Consider the following 18,647-nt stretch of genomic DNA (forward strand, 5'->3'; position numbering starts at 1 on the left):
TAGATGAGAAAACAGATGCCATTGAAAACACAGTTCATTATATTCACAGATCCCAACAGGAGGGGGCACACAAGGTCAATCAGGAGGTCAAGGGAGAGGGGGGAAGATGAGCAAGAGCCTTTTTTGTGGTTTCCATGGGAAGGAAGAGGAGAGGCAGGGTAAGCAGGTTTAGGACTGGCTAGTTTGAATAAATTTCAGTGGGCCCTGGGAAGTGGGAATTGGGAATCCTGGGAATCATCCCTGGTTGTCTGGTTCTGGCACTGGGGTGATTAGGGCAAGGGAATAGTGGCCCTGAAAGTGAGGGGTCCTGGCAAAGGAGGGTGTGGGAGTGGACTCTGGGTGATTGGTTTGCATATGAAAAGCAGATCTCAGGCCAGCCCATTGCTATCTGTAGAACTTAGTTAGCTTGGGAGGGGCAGTCCCTCCACGGTCAGCAAAGCCCCAAGATGTAAAAGCATCAGAGAAACTAGAAAAATATGGTTATTGGATTTATGAATAGTCTCCAACACAAAGGTCCTGCCCGTGGCCTTTGCCCAGACAACTCCAGGAGCCACCCAGAGCCTCCATTTTAATCTTTTGGATATCTTTTAGATCTTTTAGATAATCTTAAAGATACCTGGATGTGGGTTTAGACAGGGCCTCATTTGCAACAACCAGAAATGATATTCCCAATCCAAAATGGAGAAAAAGATTATTTTCTTCTTAATCAATAGGAGGAAAAAAAAAAAAAAAAAAGGAAAGGACACAAACAAACTGCCAGTTTAGAAAAGAATAAATAACCAACAAATGAAGAGACAATGACTTCTCCTTTCATTGAAGAATTGCAAAAGTAAATAATGAGATTTCTCACTTATTTTTTGACAAAGATAGAAGAAAGTGTACAATGTTCAGGGTTGGTACTATGGTGGGACCATAAAATAATTTTTAAAAATCTCTCTGGGGTGCTGTTTGGGAAGAAGTATCAAAATTCATAAAACTGCACCACTTCTTTGACCCAGAAATTTCACTCCTACAAAATTATCCTGTGGAGATGAGTACACAGTGCTGATGGTTACCCTGCCACTAAATGAGAAAGGATGAAAAAGATCCTGAAAAAGTACATGCAGTGGGTCATTGTTCATTTCCTACTCAATCCAAGTTCACACATATTCAATTTTTCTCAGTGGGACTGACTCTTAAGACTGAACTGTCATCTACATGGGCCTGGGTCAGGAGTCATGGAGTCAAGCCCGGGCTCTCCCTTTTCCTACCCCTGTGACTGTCCATCAGCAAAGCAGCATTGGCAGTGACTTCCGCGGGTAGAATTGTTACTACATGTCTGTCCTTACATCTTCTCCTCTAATCACCATAACTACTCTAGGAGATGGGCACTTCCCCTTTACAGACAATAAAAATGACCTCAGAAAGATTAAGAAATGAGCCCTCTGGCACACTATAAATGGCTGATCAAGAGCCAGAACAACTGACTCAAAAGTCAGTATACCCAGTCATGAGTTATCCACCTCCCAAGGGGCCTGTCCTCATGGGAACTCAGAATCTTTGTTTCACAGAGTGGGTCTGGTGCAGTGATGTCTGAATTATCTTCTGGCTCTGACCTTCAAGTATTTTCAGCTCCTCTCTTGCCATGCCTAGACCATCAAAGAGCTTGCTGAGCCCGTGAGGATGGAGTGTGCTTCTAAAGGGTGCCTTCTCCAGGGTAGGGAACCCAAATGGCCACAGGTACATGTCCTAATGGGGACAATAAACACCCCTTTTTTAGGTCTCCTGGGTCACTCAGTAGGTTGGGCATTTGACTCTTGATTTTGGCTCAGGTCATGAGCCCAGGGTCGTGGGAACCAGACCCATGTCGGGCTCTTGCTGAGCATGGAGCCTGCTTAGGATTTTCTCTCCCCAACCATCCACTCTCTGTCTTGCCTCCTCTATCAAATAAAACAAAAACAAAAACAAAAACAAAAACAAAAACAAAAACAAAAACAAAAACACCTCTCTTCTTCCCAGGACAGCCTGGCTTGGGATACTGGCCTCTGCTTGGCTCCTTGAGTCCACCTTGTCCTTCTCATTGAGCAAGAAAAAGCCTAGTACATTGGCACTGCTTTTGCAGTTAATTTCTAACTCAGGAATCTCTTTATGTCAAAAGGTGCAAAACAGAGGCCTTGTATTTGCAGGCACAAGTTTGACCCCCAATGTCAATCATTTGGGGTGTCTACATATTAGGAAAAAGAACAACAACCTGGCAACCTAGGAAAGGAAAACACTGTGCCCAAAGGGGAAAATATTCCACCCTCAAGAAAACAATCTCAAGAAACAGAACCAGAGGATAATTGGAGGAAAGACTGCCAGCCAGGGGTAGATGTATATATAGGAGGCAAATACTTGTAAACAGATTAATTCTACCTTTCTGGCTTCAGGTAAGGCTATCTACAGCTCTCTCTTCTTCTAGCCACTTCTTCCCACCTAGCTGTCTTCTAATTCCCATTCTGCTTGGGAGAAGGGGGAAGAAAATCAAGAGACTGGACACTAGGGTCAGACCTAGAGTGAGTCCTTCCTCTGTTGATAATTGGCTTCATTATCTCTGGTTGGCCAGTCTCCCTCTCTTTGAGGCTGTGCTCTGTGCTTTTCTAATAACAATGACTACTATTTCTTCACTCATTCAATGCATGTTAGTTAAGTGTCTACTATGTACCAGGCACTGGGAATATAGCAGTGAACAATAGCATTGGCTCTGTGCTAGGTCCTGCTTTGAATATATCATCTTAGTTAACACCCATGACAATATGCAGTCAGTTATTACCCACCACAGTGTTTTCAAAGTATAGATCACAACCCATTAGTGGATCATGAAATAATTTGTGGATTATATCCAAAATCTCCTTTTAACTAAATACTATAGACAATGTCAACAAGCAATGTACACAGTAACGATAAGAATTTTTTTAATAAAACTTCTAGTGTGTGTGTGTGTGTGTGTGTGTGTGTGTGTGTGCAGGCACATACACAAGCAACTGCACCAATTTAACTTTTTTTAACATTTTTTAAAATATATTTTTGTGAGACAGAGAGAGACAGAGCGTGAGCAGGGGAGGGACAGAGAGAGAAGGAAACACAGAAACTGAAGCAGGATCCAGGCTCTAAGCTGTCAGCACAGAGCCTGACACGGGGATCAAACTCATAAACCGTGAGATCATGACCTGAGCTGAAGTCAGATGCTTAACTGACTGAGCCACCCAGGCGCCCCAACAACTGTACCGATTTATGGCAAAAAATATTTTCTTTATAGCAGATCCTAGTCATAAAGGCTTGGAAAATACCGCTCTAGAACACAAGTTCTTTGATCACAGGGACCTCAGACCAAGCCTGGCACATCACAGGCACTCAGTTTGTGGAAGCAATGACCCATATTTCATAGATGAGAAAACTAATTCTTCCCGAAATGAAATACCTTGCCAAAAGTCACACTGTTAGTGGTTGGTAAAACAGGGATTTGGATCCCTGTTACAGGCTCCAAGTCCTGCACATTTAACCACCATGCTACCCTACTTTGCTGCTGGAAAAATTAGGGTAGTATTAGTAGTACCCACCTAGGATTATTTCACCAATTGAGTGAAATAATAAGTGACTGCTCTGGCAACATTAAAATCCATTGTGAGGGTTAATTGCCTCTCAAGTTTCTTATCTCAAGCTATTTCTTTGTGATATGTGAGTTGCATGAAGTCAGGGATCTTGCCTATCCTGTTCATTGTTTTCTTTGGTGTGTAGCTCCCTGTTTGGCACAAGGTAGCTACTCAATAAATGTTTGTTGAATAAATAAATGGATCTGGGCAAGCTGAAAGTTTCCCAGCAGGGATCAGCAGTTGGCTGTTAAAACCCAAAACTGCCTCCTATGATGGTGAGTCCAGAACATTCTACCCTATCTTGCTGCTTCCTGTTTCAAATGAGACTCAGTTCTTCCAGATGCGCTGAGACTTGGGGAGCAGAGGATGGCATGTGGGTGGGAGTAAAGGTGGGGTCACAGATGAGAAAACCACCAAAGCAGGGGCCACAGCACTGCACACTTTTTGTAGTTCATATAAATGGCATCTTCTGGAGCTGTGCAGTGCACAACCAAAGCACTCCTCCCAACTGTGGGGAGGGGAGTTAGATCATGTGTTTATCCCATCCATCTCTGTTCACAGGACTCCAGGCATCACAGACTGGGAGGAAAACCCAGGGGGTCAACCTGTCCTTGTCTTTGGGCAGGTCTTCCCCAGATCAGAAGTAGCTGTGAAGAGCAGAAGGAATGGGGCGGCTTTCTTCTCTGACCCTGATGCGGATGGTAGTGGTGGTAACCTCTTGGGTCATAACAGCTGTCACCATTGAGACCTCAGAAGCAAGTAAGTGTGTGTGTGTGTGTGTGTGTGTGTGTGTAGGGAACAATGCCACTATTAGCAGAGGAGGTCATGCTCTCTCTCCTGTCATGCTTGGAATTTGATTTACTCTAAATACAGTTTGATACTTTAATGTATATAGGACTCAGATGGGAATTTTGCTAAAATGCAGGCTCTGATTCAGTGGGTCCTGGGTAGGGCCTGAAATTCTGCGTTTCTGACAAGCTCTCAGGTGATGCTAATGCTGTGGTTCTTAGATCGCAAGAGTCTAGAATACCACTAAGGTCCCCTGCCACTTTACTGGAAAGTCGGGAACATACTTAACCACACAGGAGGTTTAAAACACCTAAGTGGCTCCCAAATACCTCCCCTTGCATTCTTAAGAGGTCTTTCCATTGGGTCTTACATCACCCTCATGTAGCTTTCAGCTTCTCCATGGAAAATGGAGCTGGGCACCTCCCATGAGCTGGAGTACTCGGGGGCACAGTAAATGCCATTTCAGTGTCCTGGTTAAGAGCATATACTCTGTGGTCCTGCCACTTGGGTTTGTGTCCCGGCTTTTACCAACAGAGCACATGGCTTAAACCCTCTGAACCTCAGTTTGCTCATCTTTAAAATAAGGGTAAACAGGGGCGCCTGGGTGGCGCAGTCGGTTAAGCGTCCGACTTCAGCCAGGTCACGATCTCGCGGTCCGTGAGTTCGAGCCCCGCGTCAGGCTCTGGGCTGATGGCTCAGAGCCTGGAGCCTGTTTCCGATTCTGTGTCTCCCTCTCTCTCTGCCCCTCCCCCGTTCATGCTCTGTCTCTCTCTGTCCCAAAAATGAATAAACGTTGAAAAAAAAATTTTTTTAAAAATAAAATAAAATAAAATAAGGGTAAACACAGAAGCAATCCCCTAGGGGCCATTGGGGAAGATTCAATGAGATAATGAGTGAAAAGCACACATCCCAATTTAAGTGCTTAATAAACAACAGCTCATTATCTTTATGGCTTTTATTGTCATGGAGGATGTCACACAAAGTGTGACTGCCCCTGTCAGGGAGAGTTGGGGAAGTCTTTAGGGAAGAGGCAGGGAAGATCTGAGCAAAAGGCATTAAATGTTCAAAAGTGGGGAAGGGTGACAGGGTCACCTAAATCCTACCAAAGTGTCAAGAACTCTGTATTATTCCTCTGGATGTAGAAACATGGATATTTTAAAAGAAGACACAGTTTGAAAGCAATGCTTAACACAGAAGAATGCACAGTGCAATCATAAGGGGAGTTTTGTTTATTTGTTTTGGAGGGAGTCCTCCAGGGACCAAGTCTAAAGAACATGGTACCCAAAGGGATATAGGAGGACTCTCTTGGTGACCACTGGTCCAGCTGTCCCTACTCTGAGGCTGGGCTCTTCTGTCCGCAGGAAGCTGCTCTGAATGTCACAGCAATGCCACCTGCATGGAGGATGGGGTTGCCACAACCTGCTCCTGCCAGGTGGGTTTCACCGGCGACGGCCTTACGTGCGTGGACCTGGATGAATGTGCCATTTCTGGGGCACACAACTGCTCTGAGGACAGCATCTGTGTGAACATGCTGGGCTCCTACTTGTGCACCTGCCCTGATGGCTTCCGCCTGATGCCTGGGCTGGGTTGCACCGACGTGGACGAGTGTGCTGAGCCGGGACTCAGCCGCTGCCACGCCCTGGCCACCTGCGTCAACCACAAAGGCAACTACTCATGCGTGTGCCCCGCTGGCTACTGGGGTGATGGGTGGCACTGTGAGTGTTCCCCAGGCTCCTGCGGGCCAGGACTGGACTGCGTGCCTGAGGGTGACACGCTTGTGTGCGTAGACCCATGCCAGGCGCACCACATCCTGGATGAGTACTGGCGCAGCTCTGAGTACGGGGCAGGCTACACCTGTGACTCAGGCCTGAGCGGCTGGTACCGCTTTGTGGGGCAGGGCGGCGTGCGCCTGGCCGAGACCTGCGTGCCGGTCCTGAGCTGCAATACGGCTGCGCCCATGTGGCTCAACGGCACGCACCCGTCCAGTGATGAGGGCATCGTGAGCCGCACGACCTGCGCCCACTGGAGGGGCCACTGCTGCCTGTGGGACGCACCTGTGCAAGTGAAGGCCTGTGCCGGCTACTACGTCTACAACCTGACCGCGCCCCCCGAGTGCTATCTGGCCTACTGCACAGGTGAGTGGGTGTCTTCCCCCCACCCCCACCTCCACTCCAGGCCTGGGTGGGCACCACAGGAGCCTGGGGAGCATCCCTGCTGACTGTCTGTGTCTGTGACTCTGCAGACCCAAGCTCTGTGTTGGGGACGTGTGAGGAGTGCAGTATAGACGAGGACTGCAAAATGGATGATGGCACATGGAGCTGCCAGTGCAAACAGGACTTCAACATCACTGGTGAGGCCAGTGGGAGGAGGCAAGGTGTTGAGAAATGTCAGCAACTGGGGGAGGGACATAGTCCTGTGTGATACATATCATCCAATTTGAGTGAAAAGAAGGTCCAGTAATATCTATTAAAACCAGAAGAAGCTCTCTAGGCTCCTGGTCTCATTTTAGTTGGCCCCAAAGCTCCCAGAGCTTAGGGGCTTCCTTATCCCCACCTTCTTTCTGAGGCTCCCACACCACAGCAGGACAGGGGAAGCTGTTACCTGTTGGCCAAAGACTACCTAAGCCATATTTCTGCAGCCCAAGAACACAGGACTGGTGACCAGCCTGCGGTTTCTTCCACTGACCCCTGGAAGACCCATAGCAGGGCTCTGGCCATCTCTGAGCCTCAGATTCCCCATATGTACAATGATTGAAGCAGGAAAGTATCTCCCAAATTTCAGTCATGATTTTAGTCGCATCCAAGTTCCAATTTTACAATTTTTCTTTATGCAAGTACTAGCTTATACTGGGATTTTTATTAGTAACTTGTTTTTCTTTAAATTGATTGAATCCTTCTTCTTTAAAATAAACTTGGGACATTGATGGTCACTACTGCATCTATCTGTGGCAAGTAACACCTTCGATAGAAGGTAACAGTAAAAATGAATACAAGAAAAGAAAATTATTAAATTCTAGCAGCTGTGTAATACTTCAATTTTAAAGTAAAAAAAAAAATCCATCTAGATGTTATTTTGTTCCCCAAACACTTAGCCTGATATCTGCATTCTGTTGTTTTGAAAGGGAAATTAGTAAGTGCAGAGCATTAAAAACATTAGTAACTAGTGAGGACTATCTCTTTGATATAGAAAGGATGGAAAGATACTATAATTAATGTGTTGTTTTGTTTTGTCTTACTGAGATTCAATGTATTTAATGCTGGGGGGTGAATGGATCAAAAATGTTTTCATTTGTATACAATCCACATAGAAGGCTAACAAGGGGCTGATGGATGGCCACTTGAATCCATCCAGTGATTCTCAGAGTCCAATCTTGTGTCTCAGTCCCTCTGATAGGGAAGACCACAGCAAGAACAGACAGAGGCTAATCTGAGTGCCCTCCAGGTGGTGGATAGCCCAACCAATTGGGCCCAGGGCCTGGAGATGTGGTGGACCCCGAATTGTGGTCACTGGCTTCCAATCCCACCTTCCCTGCCTATTTCAGATCTCTCCCACCTGGAGCGCAGGCTGGAGTGTGGGGCCAATAACATCAAGGTGTCCCTGAGCAAGTGCCAGCTGAAGAACCTGGGCTTTGAGAAAGTTTTCATGTACCTGCGTGACAGCCAGTGCTCAGGCTTCATTGAGAGGGGAGACCGGGACTGGATATCTGTGGTGACCCCAGCCAGGGATGGCCCCTGTGGGACAGTGATGACGGTATGTGCTGGTCAGTGTGGGACAGGGTGAGAGCACTGCCTGGTTCAAGCCCTAGCTTTATCATTTCCCAGTTGTATGAGCCTGGCTGTGCCTCAGTTTCCTCAACTATAAAATGGGATAATAGTACCTACTTCATAGGATTTTTAAGAGGATTAAATGAGTTATTGTATGTGAAGTGATTAGGACAGTGACTGGCACAGTGTAAGTGCTTAATAAATGTTAGCTTCAAATAAAGAGAATGATCCTGATGACAGTTCCCCATTTTACAGATGGGAACAGAAGGGCCTATACAGGAAAGTAATTCTTCTCAGCCAGTAGGTATTGGCACTGGGCTCAGAAGCAGGTCTGTCTATCTTGGGTGATCCTGGGAGGCAAGGTCTGCATCACTGGTGTCTAGAGAACCAGGACTTCACCTACAGAAACCTCCTCAAAAGGGACCCAGAGGTCAATGTTTGAGTGAACACTGCTTCCCCAACTCCCTCATCCCCCGGAAAGAAAAGGAAAGAAGACAAAAGAAAGGAAGAAGGAAGTTTTCATTTGCTGCATGTAGCGTTTAAAATTCCAGCATTAACAATGAGTCAGGACATGGTTTTTAGTCTTTTTAGTGTATGAGAGAGGAAACATGGCCTAAGTGGAAGAGCCCAGGCTCTTAGATCCCACATCTTGTGGGCAAGTTACTCAGAGTTAGTCAGTTTCTATGAAGCCCCATCTCCTCATCATGAGGCAGGAGATAGTAGAGCTTAGGGTCATTGAAGGGGCCAATACAGTGATGCCGGAGGAACATTTCGCTCAGGACCTAGCACGTGATGCATGCTCATAGATGGCTGCTGTTGTTATAACTTTTGATTATGACAGCTGGGAGGACAGCTCACAGGTAGCTAGAGAAACCCATTTGGTTTTGAGTCCTACTCAGATTCTCATGCCCCTTTCTCCCACTCCCACCCTCCAACACAGAGGAATGAAACCCATGCCACGTACAGCAACACCCTCTACCTGGCAGATGAGATCATCATCCGTGACCTCAACATCAACATCAACTTTGCATGCTCCTACCCCCTGGACATGAAAGTCAGCTTGAAGACCTCCCTGCAGCCAATGGTCAGGTGTGGCCAGAGAGGGTCCCCGGTGTCCCTGGCTGGCTCCACCCCACGACCCCTTAACCACCAGGTCCTCAGTTTCCCTGTCAACTGCCAGCCATAAGGAGCTGGGTGGGGGTACTGGGAGCGAGCATTCCCAATGGAATACAGCCCAACTGGGAATACTGGAGCCCAGATTCAAATCCAGGCTCTGTCACATACTAACAAGATGGCTTTGGAAACTGATAGCCCCACCCTGGGTGATGGTCTTCAGTGAAATGGACTTAGCAGTACTTTATTAGAAGCACAATAGTGCTTTGCATATGTAAATCAAATATTAGGGCCTCTAGCTTATCAGAGGGGCAGGGTGGTTGGACCAGACGGAAGGAGGGAGGGCTCCTGGTCCAGACCTGCTATTTATATGATACATAAATCATATGCCATATTTGAATCTCTGTTTCCTTCCTTCTCTGTAAAAAGAAGGAGTTGACTAAAGAGGGATTTAAAATTATGCCTCTTGGGGTTTCAGGGTCTTTAAGGAAGTGCCTTTGGGGATGCCTACAAGGTGAACCAGAGACGTTCCACCTATAATGGGTGCCACATGTGGTTTTATTATTTAAAAAAATAATAAAAGGATCCTGTTGCCAAATAAAACTGAAAATCTCTGAGTAGGACGACTCACAAGCCAATGATGCTGATGTTGGAAAAATTACAGTTGTAATTAGAACAAGCATTTATGAAGAGCTGACTATATGTCAGGCATTGTGCTAACAGCTCTACAGGAAATCTCAGTGAAATCTTAGAGCACCTTAAGAGGTATAGGTATTACTATTATTATTATTCCCATTATACAGATGTGGAAATTGAGGCTCAGAGAAGGTTGAGGAATTTGTCCGAAAGTAGAGTTTAGTAAGTGACAGAGCTGGGATTCAAACCCAGGCCATCAGGCCCAGAGTCCCCACTCTACCATGGCCTTAATTGTGAAGCTCACCCATGGTTACATGCTCTTTGGGCCAACCAGACTTGGGGAAGGGCACTAGGCACTGATGAGGGTGCCTGGCTTACTTGGGGGAAGAAGGTTACTCATTGTCTGCCTTTGGATGGGTCATCATTTGGTCAAGCAGTTCACTGAAGCAACGTGGTGGCCATGTCTCAGCCTGACAGACTTCAGGGAGCAAAACATCTGTGTGCAGATGTGTCTCTGCTTTGAGCTGGGAATCTTGCCTTACTCCAAATCTGAGTCCAAGCCAACAACCCACTTCTCACTTATAACAGGGACTTCTGCATTACTGCGCTTTTATCATACACCTTGTTTCTAAGGTATCAGTCTTACAATGTCCTTTATTGGCTCATCCTGTGAAGTCTACATCAGTGCAGCTATTTCCAGTGTGGTTTACTTGTAACCACAAATAAATTTACAAATTTACAAATTTACAAAACCCCTGTCTTCTGCTGTAGGTAGAACCAGAACTCTGACTTAGGCCTGTAGGACTCATAGTCTCCCTTTCAACAGTTCCAGGTTGAGACCAAAGAAGAAATGTAGGTGACTCCCTTGAGAATTTGTTTATTGCACTTCTTAAAGGCAAGGGCTACCATGTGAGGGAGGTAGACATGTGATCTATGGATCAGCAGCAACAGCAACACGTGGGAGCTTGTTAAAAATGTAGAACCTTAAGCCTGACCCAAACCTACCAAACCAGAACCTGCATTTCAACAAGATCCTCAGGTGACGCATGTCTGCTCATTGCAGTTTGCAACCATTGCAGTGGTGGTGGGTTCCAGTCCTACTGCTGGATAAAAATGCAGAGAGCTACCAGGGACTGCCCAGGACTGCAGACCAGAAAGGGTGGGCCATGTGTTGCTGTTCTCAGATCTGGTTTTCTCACCAGCCCGTCTCTCCCTGTAGCACCCTAAACATCAGCGTGGGTGGGACAGGCATGTTCACCGTGCGGATGGCACTCTTCCAGAGCCCTGCCTACACACAGCCCTACCAAGGCTCCTCCGTGACCCTGGCCACAGAGGCCTTTCTTTACGTGGGCACCATGCTGGATGGGGGTGACTTGTCCCGGTTTGCACTGCTGATGACCAACTGCTATGCCACACCCAGCGGCAATGCCACAGACCCCTTGAGGTACTTCATCATCCAGGACAGGTGAGGCTCCTGGATGGAATTCCAGGGAAGAACAGGGAAATCTCTGGATTGGGATTTGGGGAAAAGTACATCTTTATATTTGTTCATCTCTAGCTGAAAATCTAACATTACCATCCACTATGAACATAGGCAACAAATCATGAAAGTATTAGCAGGACATTTGCACATGTTAATACTTTTCAGTTACTAGAATATTACAGTTTCTACTAGAAATTATTTAATGTATTATCAGTATGTATTTATATATAATAGATATGTAAAAGGGCACCTGGATGGTTCAGTCGGTTAAGCATCCTGACCAGCTCAGGTCATGATCTCACAGTTTGTGAGTTTGAGCCCCATGTCGGGCTCTGTGCTGACAGCTCAGAGCCGGAAGTCTGCTTTGGATTCTGTGTCTCCCTTTCTCTCTGCCCCTCCCCCACTCACATTCTGTTTCTCAAAAATAAATAAAAAATAAACGTTAAAAAATTGTTATAATAGATATGTAAATATATAATATATGTATCAAATGTTTGAATATTTTGAGAACTACACTTCAATTTAACTGGTTTCCTTTATAATCTTAGGTACTTTATGTGTTTAAACCATTATTTTTGAGAAGGGATGCATGGGCTTTACCAGAAGGCTGGAGGTGTCCAGGACTCATGAAAAGGTTAAGAAACCTGACTGAAAGGTGCACCTACCCAAGGCAGGAGGCAAGCAAGCAGGACTTGGCTGGGAGGAGTGCACTGGAGACAGTTAATAAAGGGCCAGTTGTAAAAGGGAGGACACAGAAGTGCTGCTTTTTACTCCAGAGGCATTGGAGAACCATGGGCCACACTGTGAGAAAGTAATTCACACCGTCATTCAAAATGGAACAGATGTTTCTGGAAGCTTACTGTGTACCAGGCTCTGTGGATAACACAGTGCATAGAACAGACAAACCTCTATGCCCTCATACAGCTGATATTCCAAGGGGTGGGGGGAGACCAATAATTAACCAAGATGAAATCCATAGCATGTCAGTGGTAATGGAGCTACAGGAAAAACCCAAAGCAGGAAAAGGGGAGAGGCATTTGCAATTTTAGTAGCATAGTCAGGAAGACAGTGACCTATTCCTGATTCAGTTCTTAGAATGTGTCTAATTACATCAAGGGAAAAGTCTCAGTTGGGTGCTCATCTGACATTTACACTTCTCTGTTATTTGCTAATCCCCTTTGCAGCAGAAAGAAAGCAGAAGTCTGTTTTAGGGCCTTTAGCTGTGACAGTAGCTAACTAAAATTTAATAGCACTGTTTTACTTTGTATTTATCTGTAAATGGTCATGTTTTGCTTATGGCAAGCAATACTGGTTTGCCATTTGTGGTCAGGATCTGAAGATTCTTCTGAAAAAATTGATGTATTCCAATAAAAATTTACATGTATTTGATGAAAATAGTAAGTAGATAATAATACAGATGTTGGGAAACACAGGAAAACATACATGAAGGTGGTTTCTAGGTAAGGCAAAAAAAAATTGGGAAAGGGTTGGCATGATCTTGATTGAGCCATCATGGAGACTTGGGTTCACATCTTGGCTTTGCTGTTTCTTTGTCCAGAGACACAAGCCATCTCATCTGACTATTCATGTTCTCATATATGAAATGAGCATATGTGCAGTTGAACATGTACGCTGTGGAACGCTTGGAAAGTTTTGAAAAAGAAGCAGGAAGAAATGCTGGATGTGCCTTTGTTTTTCTGTCTGGGCATGTGTGGGAGCTGGATTGGGGACCACCAGTCTGAGAGAGATGTCAAACATCTCAGGATGTGTAAGGAGGAGCCAGCTGGGGAGACAGTAAGAGGGGCTGGATGCCCTGCTCAGGTTGTGTGCATGGGTCTTTCAGGCAGTGGGTCCCCTTAACCTCAGGGCCTTTATTTTTCTAAGTGGAGTGTGCACTTTTGCAATCAGATCTGAATTGTGGGGGACACAAAGCAAAGAGGTCCCTTCTCAGTTCTTCCTCTGTGCAATCAGCATTCAGCCCCTCTCCTAAATCAATTCTGAGTAAATCATGTAAAATAGCAGAGAAGATGCCCAATTTGTCTGCCCATATGTCCTGATCCAGCCCAGCACATACATGAGTCATTGCATGTGCAGTTTTGAGTTTAGGTGCCATTGTGTACATTTACAGATGGGCACACACACATACACACACACTCCCATTTGGTCATTGCCCCTCAGGACTTGGGAGTTGCCCACTGTTATAGTTAGAACCACCTACATAAAAGATAGCAAAGGAATGGTAGCTAAGGATCCTGAATGTCATTTCCTAGGAAACCAAGCTGACTTCATCACATAGTTTCAGCTCTGTGCTGACCACAGTTTTACTTCACCATCATATATATGTAGCATCTACTATGTGTCATATACTATAGTGAGCACTTTGAAAAGTTAACTGGCTTAATTTTCACAGCTATCTTATGAAATGGGTTACAAATAGTACTCCCTGTATACACGGGGAGACTGGGGCACAGAGAGATTAAATTGCTCAAGGGCACACAGCAAATAATAGGGGGAGGAGTGAGAGTTGAACCCAGAAGTTTGGCCATAATTGCTTCTCGGCCTTTTGGCTAAGATCAAGTGCAGGAAGTTTGGCCATAGAGTGCTTGTTTAACCAACCATGTTTTATGACTTAAATCTCCCAGATGTCCACGCACTAAGGACTCAACCATCCAGGTGGTGGAGAATGGGGAGTCCCCTCAGGGCCGATTTTCTGTCCAGATGTTCCGTTTTGCTGGGAACTACGACCTGGTCTATCTGCACTGTGAAGTCTATCTGTGCGACACTGTTAATGAAAAATGCAAACCTGTGAGTTGCCTTTTCCTCCCTCAGGCTGCTTGCCATGACCTCTCCCTCGCCCATCTCCAATAACCAAAGACATCTGGCCACAAGGTCTAAAAGAAAATAAACATTTTGGCTGTGTTTCTCTTTTAGTCCAGGAATAGAATGAGCAGTAAGACGGGGTGGGCGTGGCCAGGTAAGAGACCTAAGCTGTTGGGAAATCAGGCGACATCAGTGCATTGCAACTGGCTGGTAAATGCTCTGGCTTATCTGCAGGCTTGTGTTCTGATAACAGAAGCTGACATTTTAAAGCACCAGGTGCACCTTATCTGTGTTAATTTTTTAATTCTTTGCAGTAACTAAAGGGGAGGAATTTTATTAGTTCCTTATATGAGCCACTCAGAGAACTTTGGTAACTTGCTTAAGATCATATACCTAACAAATGGTAGAGGTGGGGCATGAGCCCAGGTATGCAGATTTCCTGACAACCCCTGCTTTGACCATCCTCAAGCCCCAGACTGAGGCAGGAGGATGCCCTTGTGAGGAATGCAGTCCATTCCCCACGGCAGGACCACATTCAGTCTCCCTCATGGAAGGGTTTCTTTGTTGCCCTCTTTCTGCAGACCTGCTCTGGGACCAGATTCCGCAGTGGGGGCATCATAGACCAAACCCATGTCCTGAACCTGGGTCCCATCACACGGAAAAGTAAGAAAGATACTCCCTCCTCCCATGCTCCTGGTGGGGAATATTCTCTGGAGATGAGGAGGAATGACAGAACTCAACATGTGGATCTTACTATGTTCAGAACTGGAGCAAGTCAATTCTGTGGGGCAAGGTGGACTATAAGCTGTCTTCCTTTTACCAGTTCCAAGTCATGTGTTCTTTCTGTTGCACAAATTTGTTCTTCTGCTTCCTGTGTACTAGGCCCTATACTAGTGGTTGGGGATCCTGTGGTGAGCAAAAGCAGACACAGATCTGGTTCACATGGAACTTAGAGACCACTGGAGCAGACATTATTCAACTGAGGAGGGATTAACTAAGAGGGGTCAGGGAAAAGGGGTGAGGGGAAGGGAATCTCAGGGTACAGAGGGTACAGCATGGGCAAAGGGCCTGTAGTGGGACATAGCCCAGCCTATTAGAGGAACTGAGAAAAGGCCGGGCAGGCTGGAAAGAAGAGGATGTTGGTATAGGATAAGCTGATGTAGTGGGGTCCAGACCATGTGGGGACTTACAGTTGTTACTAAGTTTTGGGGCCTTTCTCCTGAAAGTAGTGGGGAACCCCTGAAAGGTCAAAAGCAGGGAAATGACATGATCAGGCCCGGGTTTTAAAAAGACTACTCTGGCTGCAAGGAGAAGAGCAAACTGAAGGGCTTTCTCTCAGGATTTTTGCCAACTGCATGCCTTCTCCTCACACTGATCCTTCTCTTTCCATCTACAGATGTCCAGGCCGTAGTCTCAAGGGCTGCTTCCAGCAGCCTGGGTAAGTTCAGGTCCCCTTTTCAGGGGACATCCACGAGAACCTTCCCCTGGGGCTTTTATCTATAAGCCCAGGATGTGCTGGAGCACCTGGCCTGGTTGGCCTGAGCTCTGAAGAGGTGACTACACCTGTGGAAATGCCTGGTCCTGGGGATGTACATATGCACATATATGTATGCTGTCCTCCACTAGTGCACATGTGCACACAGACACAGGCATGCATAGACAGGCACCCCAGAATGTACATCACCCAGACATGTTTGCACACACACAGACACACACACACCAGGTCACATGCATATATTCATATTTGTACACACAGATGCACAGACAGCTAGAGTTGCATGCATGCATATTTGCAGGTACAGACACACACACAGTAAACAAACTTATACCTAGTAGACATGCACACACTAGATCTGCATCCTGGGCACTTCCTGAAGCTTTGTGATTTATCTCTAACACTATTTTCAGGATTCACTCAGCAGGTAACAAATATATGTTCAGTGCTACTACATGCCAAAGACAATGCATAGTTCCAGGATGAACACAATAGACAAACAAGAAACCCTGTTTCTCTGCTTCTCTGATGACAAAGGCCAGGGACAGGTGGCATTTTATGGCCTTTGACTGACTTGTCTGAAAATATGGATGAAAAGTGAATTAATGTAACTGTTGCCCTTCTTGGCTCCTGGTATCTAGATCTGAAGGAGTTGTTACACCAACCTAGTGTTTTACCTGAGCTAGTCCAACCCTGTACCAGTGACCTTGGAGCTGGAGATCTAAGGTGTTCCTAAGAGGCTTCTCCTCTGTGAATATCTCAAGGTTACAAAGGATGCTTGAGTAGGTTGGGCCCTGCATATCAGTGTCCTTTTGAGGGGCTACCAATGCCCTTCCTAATGCCAGAGGAAAGACTGTCTTCTTCAGTCTGGTCCACCTGAGAGGGCACCTTTTTCTATTTTTCTACTCTGAGTGGCACCTTTCTCTAATTGGATTTCAGAGCAGATCAAGAGAAAGAAGTTTCCTTTTTCTAACTGATCAGCCCAGAGAGGGTATCCTTTCCTAACTGGTCAGTCTAGAGGAGGCACCTAATGTTAGTTTTGCACAAAAACACATCCGTGTTAGCAGCAGCCCTATAATTGCTTTCTTTGCAGGGTTCCTGAAGGTCTGGCTGCCTCTGCTTCTGTTGGCCTCCTTGACCCTGATGTCTCAGTGATAGGCAGCTGGAAACCCTGTGCTCTGCGGCTCTCACTTCCTGATGGCTGTAGGTGATGCAGTTTAGTGCTCCAGCCACAGAAAAGAGAGCTCACACTTCAATCAACCTGCTCCTCTTGCCCCGCCTTTGATCCTTGCTATTGCAAAACGGCCTGTATCTTTAAATTCTGCCATCTCTCAAAATGGGACTTGTGATGTGTCTGCACATAAGGTCCCATGTCTCCTTAAAAAGTGTGGCAAAATAATAATAATTTTAAAAGCTCAGTCTTTGAAGTCATTCATTCATTATTTTTCATTGAGCATCTACTATATGTAGGAGCTGGTCATAGTGCCAAGGATCCTGTGGTAAAAAAAACCCAGGACTCATGGAGTTCACACCCTGGTTGGAGAGACTGGGTTTAACTGGTTCTGCTGTGTAATCTTAGACAAAATACATGATGTGACTGAGCTTCATCCATCCATCTATCCATCCATCCATTTATTCAAGAAATATTTGCTGAGCATCTCCTCTGTGCCAGGCACTTCTGGGGATACAGAAGTGAGCAAGTAAAATACAATCCCTCCACTCCTGGAGTTTACAGTCTGGCAAGAAACGGAGTGAACCTAAAAGGTGATTACAAGTGTGGCAGGCATGGTAGAAACGGAAGGTATAACTGGGGGCTGCTGCTGCTGTATAATGGGACCAATAATGATGCCCTCACAGGGTCTATTCAGCTTTGCAAAAACATTTATGTGAACACCCAGTACGTGCCAGGTACCATGATGGGAGCTGGGGAAAGACCAGTGAATAGGATAGATGCAGTCCCTGTGTTCAGGAGTCTCACAATCTTTAGAGGTGATGCACTGACACAGCCTACAGACTTCCTTCCTTCAATGCACTTGTCCCTCTCCATCTAGAAGATGTAGGCCTGTTTACACAGCCACAGCAGCAGCAGCAGTGGAGAGAAGACCCACTACCCCCATTGGCCAGGGAGGCTTCACAAGGCAGGGGTTGGTGGGGTGGGGGGCTCCAGGAGTCTCACTGAAGGCACAACCAGAAATAAGAGGCTCTTGGGCCCAGGAGACCCAGATATTCCAAGGACTCTGGACTTGAGTGTCAAGTGGGCCAGTAGAAGCCAATGTGATGGGAAATGTCTGCCCTGACACCAGCTGCTTCCTGGAAGTCCAGCTGTGGCTTTTCAGGACAGACCAAGGCCCTGTTGCTTTATTAGAAACTTCTGACCTCAGGGAAAACCACACGTGTGTATCAGCAAACAGGGCTATGGGGACAGTGTATCCTGAGCTAAAAGATCTCACATGCGGGCACACAGACATGCACTGAATCCCCAGGCCTGCTGCCTTTGCAGAAGGGCTTTATGTAGGAGGACTTCAGTGCTGAGCCTGGCCCTGTCTATGGTCAATTCATGCTTAGTGGAGCCTGGTTGGATCGTGTGCAGATTTACTTTGACTCAGGTACAACCAAACACGAAGAAAAATAAAAATGCCAAAGGCAAGAGCCAGGGAAAAGAAAACACATCAGAATTAATCCTTTCGTCCCTCTGCTCCTTTTTCCTTTTCCTTTCTTTTCTTTTTCTTTACTTTGCTGTTGTTTGCTTTTTTTTTTAACAATGAAGGAGCAGACTTCTGTTTGTTTATTTTGAGAGACAAAGAACAAGAGAGCATAGCATGAGCAGGGGAGGGGCAGAAAGAGAATCCCAAGCAGGTTCCACATAGTGTGGAGCCCGATGCAGGGCTCAATCCCAGGACCACAAGACCATTACCTGAGCCAATATCAAGAGTCAG

The 18,647-nt window shown here is 46.0% G+C and overlaps 1 protein-coding gene across 2 annotated transcripts; it reads left to right on the plus strand.

Annotated features, from left to right (window-relative positions):
* Positions 1-4,139: 4,139 nt before the first annotated feature.
* UMOD (uromodulin) lies at positions 4,140-17,129 on the plus strand. Of its 2 annotated transcripts, XM_043560390.1 has the most exons (10): positions 4,140-4,370; positions 5,762-6,535; positions 6,643-6,750; positions 7,942-8,150; positions 9,105-9,253; positions 11,133-11,378; positions 14,039-14,201; positions 14,798-14,879; positions 15,613-15,654; positions 16,805-17,129. In XM_043560390.1, the coding sequence occupies exons 1-10, from the start codon at positions 4,277-4,279 to the stop codon at positions 16,864-16,866; spliced, it is 1,929 nt and encodes a 642-aa protein (XP_043416325.1). In that variant the 5' UTR covers positions 4,140-4,276; the 3' UTR covers positions 16,867-17,129. The 2 variants fall into 2 exon arrangements, with proteins under 2 accessions (XP_043416325.1, XP_043416327.1); XM_043560392.1 differs by lacking the exons at positions 14,039-14,201; positions 14,798-14,879; positions 15,613-15,654; positions 16,805-17,129 and adding an exon at positions 11,945-12,785.
* Positions 17,130-18,647: the final 1,518 nt, after the last annotated feature.

The sequence above is a fragment of the Prionailurus bengalensis genome, chromosome E3, assembly GCF_016509475.1.
Source record: "Prionailurus bengalensis isolate Pbe53 chromosome E3, Fcat_Pben_1.1_paternal_pri, whole genome shotgun sequence".
Classification (NCBI taxonomy): Eukaryota; Metazoa; Chordata; class Mammalia; order Carnivora; family Felidae; genus Prionailurus; species Prionailurus bengalensis.